The sequence below is a fragment of the Myxine glutinosa genome, chromosome 7 (assembly GCF_964187855.1).
Source record: "Myxine glutinosa chromosome 7, kmMyxGlut1.1, whole genome shotgun sequence".
NCBI classification, from domain to species: Eukaryota; Metazoa; Chordata; class Myxini; order Myxiniformes; family Myxinidae; genus Myxine; species Myxine glutinosa.
The window spans coordinates 31,902,568-31,915,963 of record NC_136267.1 but is presented as its reverse complement, the minus strand read 5'-3'; the positions used below and the strand labels follow the sequence as shown (position 1 = coordinate 31,915,963).

The 13,396-nt window shown below is 47.7% G+C and overlaps 1 protein-coding gene across 1 annotated transcript in view; it reads right to left on the bottom strand.

The window, feature by feature from the left end:
* Nucleotides 1-10,334, bottom strand: part of LOC137431092 (protein ENTREP2-like) — a 148,620-nt gene extending 138,286 nt beyond the window's left edge. The window contains exon 1 of the mRNA XM_078781393.1: nt 10,302-10,334. Coding sequence (XP_078637519.1) covers nt 10,302-10,304 — 3 coding nt within the window. The 5' untranslated portion in view covers nt 10,305-10,334. The remainder of the gene's footprint in view (nt 1-10,301) is intronic.
* Between the last annotated feature and the right edge of the window lie 3,062 nt (nt 10,335-13,396).

Genomic DNA, 13,396 nt, shown 5'->3' with positions numbered 1-13,396 from the left:
GCAGCAGGAGACGGGATGGTACATTCACAGCACGTTCGTGTGTGTGTGTGTATTATATGTAGTATATCTGTAGTATATCTTTATATACAGTCACGTGAAAAAGTAAGTACACCCCATGTAAAGTTTTGACTTTTTCAACATATTTCAATATACAGCTATTTGATCTTCATTTCAACAATATTGATAGATAAAGGTGATATAATATAACAAATATCATGAAACATTTACATTTTGTAGTCCATTGTACAATTTAAATAAACATAAATGCAAATTTCGCATGTGGAAAAAGGAAGTACACCCTTGGCTCTTATAGGTGGTATTGCCCCCTTTGGCAGAAACAACCTCAAGTAGGCGTTTCTTATAACTGTCTACCAGTCTCTGACATCGACTGGGAGAAATTTTTGGCCACTCCTCCATGCAGAATTCTTTCACCTGTGCGATGTTTGAGGGGTTTCTTGCAAGCATAGCTCGTTTCAAATCCCCCCACAACATCTCGATGGGATTTAGATCCGGGCTTTGACTTGGCCATTCCAGAACCCTCCATTTCTTTCTTTTCAGCCATTCCTTGGTGGATTTACTGGTATGGTTAGGGTCATTGTCATGTTGCAAGGTCCACCTTCGGTTGACCTTCAACTTTCCGACAGATGGCCTCACATTATCCTCAAGCACCCTCTGGTACAATGAAGAATTCATAGTGGATTCTATGATTGTGAGCTGCCCAGGCCGGCCCTGATGCAGCAAAGCTGCCCCAAACCATATTATTTCCACCACCATGCTTTGCAGTTGGGATCAGGTTCTTGTGGTCAAATGCTGTCTTTGGTTTTCGCCAAACATGTCTTCTGGTACTGTAGCCAAATAGCTCTACCTTTGACTCATCTGTCCAGAGCACATTGTTCCAGAAGTGCTGGTCTTTGCCAAGGTGTTCATTGGCAAACTTTAGTCTTGCCCTGATGTTCTTTCTGGACAGCAAAGGTTTCCTCCTGGCACACCTCCCATGTAGATCAAATTTGTGCAGCCTCTTTCTAATGGTAGACTCGTGCACTTTGACATCAACAGTGACAAGAGCTACTTGTAGGTCCCGTGATGACATTCTGGGGGTTCTTAGACTTGTTTCAGCATCTTGCGGTCTGCTCTCGGGCTGAACCTGCTGGGGCGGCCTGGCCTGAACAAGTTGGCAGTTGTTTGGAATCTTCTCCACTTGTAGATGATCTTCCGGACAGTTGAATGATTGATTTCAAATTGTTTGGAGATCTTTGTAAATCCCTTCCCAGACTCGTAGGTATCTATAACTATAACCTTCTTTCTGAAGGCCCCAGAGAGCTCTTTTGATCTCGGCATGGTGACAACACACATTTCAACAACAAAGAGCAAAGCAAACTAAATGTCTGAGGTTTAAATAAGACAGGTTCCTCCAAGATCCTCTCTAACGATGTTCTAATCATTTGCACCTGAGCTGGTGCACCTGATTCTAATTTTAGGTATTTGAAGTAGTGATAAATGTAGGGGTGTAGTTATTTTTTCACGTGACTGTAGATATACAGACACATGTATGCATGTGTCTGTGTTTCCTCACACAAATTATTCACAAAAATGACAAAATAAATGAAGCCTTCTCTTGAGTAAACAAAAACTCAGAATAATAAGTCATAATAATAATAATAATAATAATATAACAATAATAACCAGAAAGAGCAATCAGGGATTGCATACCTTTGCCAGGACTTGTTTTCTGTGATCTTGGTGTGGTTTTAATGCAATACTTTGATTGTTGACGTACTCGCATTCTAATTGTACATACTTTAGAGACGGACTCACATTCTAATTGTACCATACATACTTTATAGACGTACTCACACTCTAATTGTACTTACTTTATAGATATACGTACTCACATTCTAATTGTACATACTGTTATGTTTGTGGGGTAGGCAGTGATATGTAGAGTCAGGTAAATTAGTATAGGTAGGTGCTCCGGATGTCGGGTAAGAACCATCACCATGTAATAAGTTCTGTTTAGCCAAATGTCGGAGTAAGGTGTATCTTCGTCCCAGTCACGAGGGGGCGGGGCATGTTAACTAGCTCAGGGCATAAAGATAAATTATCCCTTGTAAGTCTTACCCTATCTGATTTATCCTTTGTCCTTTTTGGCACCGCACCATAGACATTAGACACCGCACCATTTGGCACTGAAAGCCCACAGAATCTTGTTTCTCACAGTCTGAGAGTCCTTTAGGTGCTTTGTTGCAAACTCCAAGCAGGCTTTCATGTGTCTTTCACTGAGGAGAGGCTTCCGTCTGGCCACTCTGCCGTAAAGCCCAGATCGGTGGAGTGTTGCAGTGATGGTTGTCCTTCTGGAAGTTTCTCCCATCTCCACACAGGATCTCTGGAGCTCAGCCAGAATGACCATCGGGTTTCTTGGTCACCTCCCGTACCTCGGCCCTTCTCCCCCGATTGCTCCGTTTGGCCGGGCGCCCAGCTCCTGGAAGAGTCCGGGTTGTTCCAAACTTCTTCCATTTAAGAATTATAATAATAATAATAATTCATTTATTTTGTATAGCGCTTTTCATGAAGCCCAAAGGCGCTTTGACAGAGTGCAAAACATAATGCATAACAAAACATGAAAACAACAATTGCAAAAAGACAAGCCTCGTTGGAGGCCACTGTGCTCTTGGGAACCTTCAATGCAGCAGAATTTTTTTGTAGGCTTCCCCAGATCTGTGCCTCGACACAATCCTGTCTCTGAGCTCTGCAGGCAGTTCCTTCGACCTCATGGCTTGGTTTTTGCTCTGATATGCATCGTCAGCTGTGAGACCTTATATAGACAGGTGTGTGCCTTTCCAAATCATGTCCAATCAAATGAATTTACCACAGGTGGACTCCAACGAAGGTGTAGAAACATCTCAAAGATGATCAAGAGAAATGGGAGGCACCTGAGCTAAATTTCAAGTGTCATAGCAAAGGGTCTGAATACTTATGTAAATGTGATAGTTCCGTTTTTTCTTTTTAATAAATTTGGAAAACTTTCTAAAATCCTGTTTTCTCTTTGTCATTATGGGGTATTGAGTGTAGATTGATGAGGGAAAAATGAATTTAAACGATTCTAGCATAAGGCTGCAACATGACAAAATGTGAAAAAAGTGAAGGGGTCTGAATACTTTCTGAATGCATTGTGTGAGTGTGTGTGTGTGTATATATTGTTACGGTCCGCGGTTAAGGATGTTATGTTTGCCGAGCGGATGGCACCGTGACCTAACAGTTTCCCCGATTCACCCGAACGTTGGCCGTATCGCGCCACAGATATTCAATATGGAAAACTCTAAAGCGACCGAATGGAAAGAGGAAGAAGAAGACGTACAGAAGAGTAATGGGATTTATTATTTACACACACAAGCAAAAGGAGCAGTCACGGTTATGTACAGGGAACATTGAAACAGCAGGTGACACAGTGAAAATTACTAGCTTATCCTATGCAGTCTTACTTTATTCCCAGGGACAAAACAAACAAAACAAACTCACGTACACGAATGGGGAAATTGCAGAGTGGCTTGGCTGGAAGGAGGTGTGTGGCTGGAGGGGGAGGACGGCACGGAGCTGGCTGGAGCTTGATCCCGCACGGGACGTCGGGCTGGACCTCGACGGCCGCTGATGCCACCGATCCTGTCGTGTGCGCGGGATCACGGATCGGAGCTGCTTGGTGGAGCCGACGCGCTGGTGGGGGGTCTGGCGTGACGGGTTCTCTCCTCTCTCTTTCTTGGTCCAACCACTCTTTCTCTCTCTCTTGGTCCAACTCTTCCTCTTGGTTCAATCACTCCTCACCACCGACAACTCAACGCAACCACTGACCACTCAACGCAACCACTGACCACCACTGACGACCAACCCAGCTCTTTCCCAAAACCACACAACTCAGCTCTGCTCTTGTCATGGACCTCTCTTTGTCATGGACCTCTTCGCAACTTCTTGCGCGCGCGCCTTTATAGCGCCTCCGGCGATTAAGCCGCCGGCTTTTTGGACACGCCCATCGGTGTGCTCACCTCGGCCCTGGTTGGTCGCGCGACCCTCTGGCTCCGCCCTTGATGACGGGCGGGCACGCCTTTCTTCCCCAACCCGAGCACATGTTCAATGGCAGCTTTGGGGCGAAAACAACCCACAGCTGTAACAAACTGGCCAACTGCCCAGTGCAGTTGGCAATGGAGACTTGGAGGGGATGTAATTGGCAGATTGAGGCTTGGCCATGACGAAAGGGGAAATGGAGGTTTTTGGGAATGGGAATGAAGGGAATCTATCTATTTCACTTGGTGCAATGGAGTGTCATTTTAATGGAAGACAAGGCCTTACCCTAAAACACATAATAAGGATATAAACTACTGAACAGGGATATTATAGTGTCCTTCAATGTATGCTTTATGGAATTAACTACCGGGACGCCCTTTTGACCTTTATACACACTGAAGCAAGGAGGGCTCAAAATAAAGCAATAATAATAATACACACAATAAAAAAACACAATCCTCATTTCCGCAACAATATATATACACAACACAACAACAATATGCATTTTAAAGGCCATTTTCCCTGCTAGAGCGGGGGTTAGCCTTGCGGTCCCCATGACAATCTTCTCCATTTTGCCCTATTTTCTGCATCTCTCCTTGTTAACCCCCTTGCCCGCATTTCTTCTTCCACCATCTTTAGCCAAGTCTTTCTCGGTCTTCCCCGTCCTCTGCTTCCTTCTACATTCATTTCCATCACTCTTCTCAACCAGTCACTTTTATCCTTCCTCAACACATGACCAAACCATCTCAACCTGTTCCTCTTCACAGCATCAATCACAGGCTCTATTCCCATCATCTTTCGCAATTCATCATTTGTCTTCCTCTCTCTCAACGATACTCCGCACATCCGTCGAACCATTCGCATTTCCACCCTTTCCAACCTTCGTTGTTGCTCTACGTTCATTACCCATGTCTCGCTCCCATAAATCATAACACTTCTCACACATGCGGCATACACCTTTCCCTTCAGCTTCAACGACACTCCCCTCATCATCAGCACGCCACTCAGTTCCCGAAACTTCTTCCATGCACATCTCACTCGAGCAACCGTTGCCGAGTCTGATCCACCTTCTCCATTCAGCATGTCTCCGAGGTAGCAAAATGTTTTCACACCTTCCAGCTTCACGCCGTCTCCAAGATCCAACTCAACATTTCCTCCATCTGCAGCTCCCTCTGTGCACACCTTACATTTGAATGTAGCTGCCACACTGGTTAATGACCCACTCAGACCACTACATTTTTGATGAACCGACTCAGCGCACATTGTACATTGAATGGAGTTCACTCAGACACCCTTCCTACACACAGCACAGGGCCACTTCCCAGTTCTTTCCACCTCACCACATGCTTTACCACTTGCCATCACCTTCGTCTTTCCGATATTCACCTTCAGACCTTTTGTCTCCATACATTCCTTCCACGTGTTCATCTTTTCCTTCAGTCCATCCATACTTTCCGCAATCAACACCAGATCATCTGCATACAACAACTCCCACGGTAAACCCTCCTTTACGTTCTGAGCCAGCACCTCCATCACAGCTACAAATAGTAGTGGACTTAGTACCGACCCCTGATGCACTCCCACCTTCACCTCAAACTCACCACTGTTCCCGTCCTTCGTCCTTACAGCTGTGTGCGCTCTTTTGTACATTGCCATCACTACTCTGATCAACCATTCCTCCACTCCTAACTTCCTCAATGCCCATGTCAATACTTTGCGTGGTACCCGATCGAATGCTTTCTCCAGATCAACAAACCCAAGAAACAACTTCCTCCTCTTCTCCATGTACTTCTCCTGCAACTGCCTCACAATGAAAAGCGCGTCTGTCGTTCCTCTTCCTGGCATGAATCCAAACTGCATTTCGTCGATCTTCACTTTCTTCCTTATCCTCCTCTCCAACACCCTTTCCAATACCTTCATTCCATGCTCCAATAACTTTATCGCTCGGTACGAGCCACACTCCAGAGGGTCACCTTTCCCCTTGTATAGAGGGACGAGGGTACTCAGTTCCCAATCCACTGGAATGCGGCCTTCTTTCACCACCAGATTACAGATCTCTGTCATTCTCTTCACACCCCAACTTCCTGCTGCCTTCAACATATCTCCCACAACTCCCGTCGGCCCTCCCGCTTTTCTACCCTTCATTGCTTTTATCGCTTCCACAACTTCCTTCTCAGTTATCTTCTCTGCCGGTCCTAAAACTGGGTTACTCTCTATGTTGCCATCCCATTCATTCTCTGTATTCAACAGCATTTCCATATATCTTTTCCATCTTCCTTTAATTCCATCTGGGTCGACAACGATTTGTCCCACTTCATCCTTCAAGCAACTCACCCCCATCACATCACACCTCTCTTTCGCTATCTGCTTTGCAATCCTGAATACTGCTTTCTGACCCTCTTCCGAATCCAAACGTTCTCCGAACATTTTCCTACATGCCTCCTGCGCCTTTGCTACCTCTTTCTTTGCAGCCTTCCTGGCTGCCTTATAACTTTCATGCTCTGCTGTTTCTGCTCCCATACCCTTCACCTTCTGCCACTCCTTGAACTTCTTCCTCTTCTCCTCAATCCTCTTTCCAACTTCATCATCCCACCACCATGTTTCCGAGTGCCTCGGTGGTCCTTTTGTCCATCCACATACCTCACCAACGGCTCCCAACAGACTAGCTTTCATCGACATCCAACCACTTTCAAGCTCAACCACATCATCCTCGACCCTACTCAGCCTCTCTTTTAATGCCTCCCTCACTGTCACCTCTTTCAACCTCCACACCTTCATTCTCGGTTGGTACTTCACCCGCCGAGCTCTCCTCGCACCTTTCACCCTTACGTCGCAGACAACCAAGTGGTGCTGTGAAACAGCCTCCTCCCCCGGGATCACCTTTGTGTCCCGGAGGTGCCCCCTATCTCGCCTACGCACCATCAGGTAGTCAACGGTTGTCGTCGACCCACCTGACGTGTATGTAACAAGCTTATTATCCTCTTTCTGGAACTGAGTATTACAAATCAACAAATCAGCTCCATCAGCAAACTCCAAAATCCTTTCACCTTCTCCATTTCTCACACCATATCCGTAACCCCCATGAACTCCGTCAAAACCATCCATACTCCTTCCCACATGTCCATTTAGGTCTCCTCCTACCACAACAACTTCCTCATCTTTCACGTTTTCCATCAGCTTCTCTATCGCACACCAGAACTTGTCCTTTTCTTCATCGCTTCGACCAACCTGCGGAGCATATCCCAAGATGACGTTCACCAAGAGCTTTCCAATCATCATTTTCACCATCATCAACCTATCACTCACTCTCGTCACACTCACCACACTGTCTACAAACTCCTCAGAAAACAGGACACCAACACCATTCACGCCCTCCAGGCACCCTTGCCACACAAACTTGTATTTCTGTCCCTGCCTACCCTTCACCACTCTCACACCACTTCCCTTCCATCTCGTCTCTTGCACACAACATATGTCCACTCTTCTTCTGACCAAAACTTCCACCACTTCTCCTGATCTCCCTGTCATTGTCCCTACATTCCATGTCCCAAACCTCAGAAACCGATCTCCACTTCGAGCTGTACCCTGCCCATATGTAGTTGTAATTGTCATGGTTCTCTTTTTGAGGCAATGTTTTTTTTATGGCCGGATGCCCTTCCTGACGCCAACCCTCTTAGTCGTCTTTTACGACACGCAGGGATACGGTGTACCTATTCTTATCCAGGGTACACACCGGGAAACGTTTAAAACATGGAAATTCTGGGGGGGGGGGGGGGGGGGGCGGCGTCAAGGGAAAGATAAAATGAAAATAAACCCCTTCAGCCGGCACTTAGCTTGGTGTCCCAAAGAGTACTTTCAGGAGCTTGGCGGCTGTTGAAACTGGGGTAGCCACTCATGCGGGAAGTGGTCCAAAATGGCGGTGTCGAACACCGCGCGTCGAAGACACAACAAGCGTGAGGCGAGCAGATTAGACGGCCTCCTTTCGATTCTCTACCGTCAAGCCCAATGCGGCCTTGTGTATATATGTGTATATATATATATATATATATATATATATATATATATATATGAATATATATGTTTGTGGGGTAGGCAGTGATATGTATATATATATATATTTTTTAATATATATATATATATATTTGAAACGCAAATATATATATATATATTTCCACACGCAAATATATATATATATATATTTTTTTTTTGACCCGAAAATTAATGGTGAAGAAATGCTTAAATAATTAAAAACAAACCAAATGTCTAACAGCACCGTAGCTGGACTTGTAAAATATTATAAACCATAAACACATAGGATTAGCTTTTTAAAGTCGCTAATGCTGTTTATAACATTAAACAAATAAATTTGGAGGAATCCCGATATCCATGAGGTAAGTTTTACTTGCAGAACTGAGCGAAGATCTACTGTAATCTATATACCCCACAAGGGTTGGAGGTCTGCTCATTTACCAAGCAGCTAGCTTGTGCTTGCCAAGCCAGCCGTTCCTTAACGGTTTTGAATGGAGTGCTTGCTCAAATGCTGAAGCCACTTGGCGATCTCTCCACAGGAAACTTGGTAAATGAACACACACCCAATGTTCTTGAGACCCGACCATAGATCGACTGCAATCTATATACCCTAAATAGGAATGACCCTTCCTGCAGCTCCCATAGTGAGCGAGTGTCGGCCTACTAGTAAATTAAAATGTAGGTCGGTGGAGTCAGCCATCGTAATGACATCATAGATTTAATGACGTAACGGACACAAAACCGCTGCTACTTTAATATGTAGAAGATATCTTTTAACTTCCAGTACGTTTGCAGTCACTACGAAGGGATTCGTGTTGCGATTAGATTTACTATAATATTCACGTTATATTTCGAAAATGGCATTGCCATAAAAAAAAACAAAGGCTAATTCCTTACTGCAGCGATGACTGTAAAACTTCAACTATAACGCGCACCCCCAACTTGGACTTTTGCCGCGGTGTATAAATCTATACAACAAACAACAACAGGCATTTTAAGGCCATTTTCCCTGCGAGAGCGGGGGTTAGCCTTGTGGTCCCAATGACAATCTTCTCCATTTTGCCCTAATTTCTGCATCTCTCCTTGTTAACCCCCTTGCCCACATTTCTTCTTCCACCATCTTTAGCCAAGTCTTTCTCGGTCTTCCCCGTCCTCTACTTCCTTCTACATTCATTGCCATCACTCTTCTCAACCAGTCACTTTCATCCTTCCTCAACACATGACCAAACCATCTCAACCTGTTCCTCTTCACAGCATCAATCACAGGCAATATTCCCACCATCTTTCGCAATTCATCATTTGTCTTCCTCTCTCTCAACGATACTCCGCACATCCATCGAACCATTCGCATTTCCACCCTTTCCAGCCTTCGTTCCTCCTCTACGTTCATTCCCCATGTCTCGCTCCCATAAATCATAACCTATCTATAATACGTACCAACATTTCAGCACTCAAATGAAAAAAATATCGACGTAAAACATGTTATTACATCTGTCAAAATTGGCGAAGTCCATCTCAACCACGACTGTCGGCCACGATTTCGTAATAGTTGAACAGAGCGGCGCTAATGACAGAATATCACGGCAGGTCAAGGAACTAAATTTACGACAGTCGTAAATCGTATCAATCACGATGTTCAGTTGTGCTTGCGCAAAGTTTAAACATAGCAGCGCATATTAAATAAACGGCAGAAGTCAGATTAATTAAGTTTAATAATTATTTATTGACTTCTTTCCTGAAAGTCCTAGCTGCGTCCATGCGTTTTTGTTTTTTTACGTCTCCCACCCCCCAAACCGCTTCCCGTGCCTCCTCCCTCCAAGCCCTCTCCCTCCCACAGATCTCCCGATGTCCATGCTCTCAAATGTTTTACTTGTGTGCTTCCCCCTCTCTCCCCATTTTGTCTCCCGCTCCCTTTATTTTGTCTTAGGTGTCCGTTTTTTTTTTTGTCATTAATGTTAGCTCTTACACGAGCCTCGATCTTGTTTACAAACAAAAATTTAAAAAAATAAATAATCTGTAGAGTTCTCGACGACGATCATATTCATACACCGCGGCTCAAAAACTAAACATTGTTCGATACACTGAAAATCACGGAAACAGCTACTGGGCGCGAATTCGACGGAATATCTGAGGTGAACATCAGATTATGGAGACGACAGAACTAGCGTCTGCAGTCGCTCCCACGAAGCAAAATGGCTGAACGGGGTCGTGCGGCCTACCATCCCGAGGTCGAGGCCAAAATGCTCGATGGGGCCACACCACAGATCGTCGGCAACAAGGCGGTGACGTCAGCATTTGGGAGGTGCGTGTGAAAGCCGTCATGCTTGCGAAGACGCTGCCAAACATGGTCTCACCTTCAAGGCGTTTTTATATTCAAGGTGTATACAGATTACATATTCTACATTAAACATTTAGCTATTCTTTGTTGTTCTCCTTTCGCTTTCAGTATTTCCACTTCCGTTTTAGAAGACGTCCGCGACGATCGTTTCAATCTGAAAATAACTTTTTTTTAAATTGGACCTATGTAAAATACGCACCTCTAACTTTAAAAAGATTTTTGGGTAAAAAATAATCCGCGTTAAAGTTTTACAGTATTAATTTTAGTGCCGAACACCGCTTATCACCGATTCATGAACCATACACCGCTTCAATCCATCAACTTTGTATTAATGACATTGGGATTAAAGTGTTATGCTTATATTTACTATATTATTATTACGAAGACGATACTACTGAAACGATACGACTGTATTAAGAAACCTGGGCTTAATTTGTCTAAAGTGGTCCTGAGATGAGGCCTCACGCCTGCGTACCGTTTTGTTGGAAGAGACATAACGCCGATGCTTTCGATATTTCATGATCATTTTAACAATCGGTTTGTTTGTGTTTGACACGAAATGAAAAACGTAAAGGCAGAGCATGGCGATTGTGATATATGACAGGTTCGACGAGAAATTCGGCATGAACGGCATATAAATCAAAATGGCGGAGTGTGGACAGTCAGCCGCCGTAATGACATCAGACGTAATCACATCACCCTGTCAGGTGACCAGATCCTCAGCTCTGATTGGTATACGTTTGAGGGGAATATGAATGAATGAATGATCGTTTTAAGGCCATTTTCCCGGCTAGAGCGGGGGTTAGCCTTGCGGGCCCCATGACAATCATGGTTCCCTGTTTGAGACAATGTTTTTATGGCCGGATGCCCTTCCTGACGGCAACCCTTGGTCACGCTCTTACGATGCGCAGGGATACGGTGTACCTATTCTAAACCGGGGTACACACCGGGATCATTCATCCCAGCAAGCTGGTACTCAATTTGCCGACCTCGGAAGCATGACAGGCTGAGTCAACCCCCCTGGCGTTAATTCAGCGATCGACCGGGATTCGGACCCAGGATCCTAGGATCCCAAGCCAGTACCCTAACCGCTAAGCCAACACCAGGCTAAAGGGGACATACATACATATGGACGGTGAAGCACTGTTCTAGATGGCTTTGCCCGATGGGCTACGCCGTAAAAAATTATTGTATCCGGATCTGTATCCAGATCTGTATTCAGGTCTTCACCAAAAATCGAATTGGTTCATCCTTGTCAAACACCCAACCTGCCCACCAGGTTTCATCTGAATCCATCCACAAGTTTTCGAAACATCATGTTATATGCTGTTGTGGTGCTGTGCACACACGACTCGACTGCAAGAAAGGTAGGCCACAATGCGTGGATACAAACGAAAGCACTTTATTACAAGCTCGCACATCAGCACTGGGCGGGCTCAACCTGAGAGCCCGCATATATGTCCCGAGGCCACGCCTTGCCCCCGGGCGTGGCCGAACGGCTGAAAGGCGGGGCATGTATCTCAGTTCCACGCCCGGACGCTCGCGCCACCCACTGGTGCGTGGAATTATTGACCATTGTGCCCGCCACACGCGCCCCCCCCCCCCCCCCAGAATTCCCACGCACCTGAAGGGTGAGCTTGCGGGGAAGCCGGATGACCCGGCCGAAACGCCCCCTGGCGATGCGTGCAGGGATGGGGGGTAGCGGGACGGCGGGGCTGGGGGGTGCCGGGGGCCTGACCGCCGGGGGGTGGCCTCAACGCGGAGGCAGAGCTGCTTGCGGGGGGTGGTCCAGATCGAGGTGGGCCAGCTTGAGGCGGTCCACGGAGATACGATCCGGGGCACCGCCGATGTCCACAGTGAAATGATTGTCCCCGGTCTCCAGCACGCGGAAGGGCCCGTCGTACGGGGGCCGCAGTGGTGCCCGGTGGGCGTCGTGATGGACGAAATCGTACTCCGCCGTGCGAAGCTCCGGGGCGACGTGGGAGGACGGGCAACCGTGGTGTGCCGTCGGCACCGGGGCGAACCTCCTGGCGGTCTCCTGCAGGGTGGAGCGCTATTGCGCCGCGGACCAAGGAACCGTGGAGTCGGGGATAAATTCGCCCGGCACCCGCAGCAGTTGTCCGAAGACCAGCTCCGCCGAGGACGCGCGCAGGCCGTCCTTGGGCACCGTCCTGAGGCCCAGCAGGACCCAGGGGAGCCTGTCGGCCCAGCTTCAGTCGCGGAGGCTGGCCCGGAGCGCAGCCTTCATCGAGCGATTAAAGCGCTCGCACAGGCCGTTGGCCTGGGGGTGGTAGGCCGTGGTGCGGTGCAGTTTGACGCCGAGCCCTTGCACCACCGCTCCCCAGAGCTCCGAGGTGAACTGGGGGCCGCGGTCGGACGAGATGTCTGAGGGGGCACCGAATCGGGCAACCCACGTGGCGATGAAGGCTTGCGCGACATCAGCCGCAGTCGTCGCCGCCAATGGCACGGCCTCCGGCCACCGGGTGGTGCGGTCCACCATGGTGAGGAGGTGGGTGAACCCCCGCGAGGGGGGCAGAGGTCCCACCAAGTCGACGTGGACGTGGTCGAACCGACGCTCGGGCACCGTAAACGGGGCCAACGGGGCCTGGGTGTGGCGGTGGACCTTTGCGCGCTGGCACGCGAGGCACGTCCTGGCCCAGTCGCGGACGTTCTTACTGAGGCCATGCCAGACGAACTTCGCCGCAACGAGCTTCTGGGAGGCCTTCGTGCCCGGGTGGGACAGGCCGTGGATGGCATCGAAAACCGGGCGCTGCCAGCCAGCGGGCACGATGGGGCGAGGCCGGCCGAGGGAGACGTCGCACAAGAGGGCCGTGCCCGCGACGTCGAACGGCACCTCGGTGACGTGGAGGCCCGTGACGGTGGTCCACAAGGCCTGGACGTCGGGTTCGGCGGTCTGGTCCTCCGCCATCCGGGCATAGTCGATCCCGAGGTGGACCGCGTGTGCGAAGGACCGGG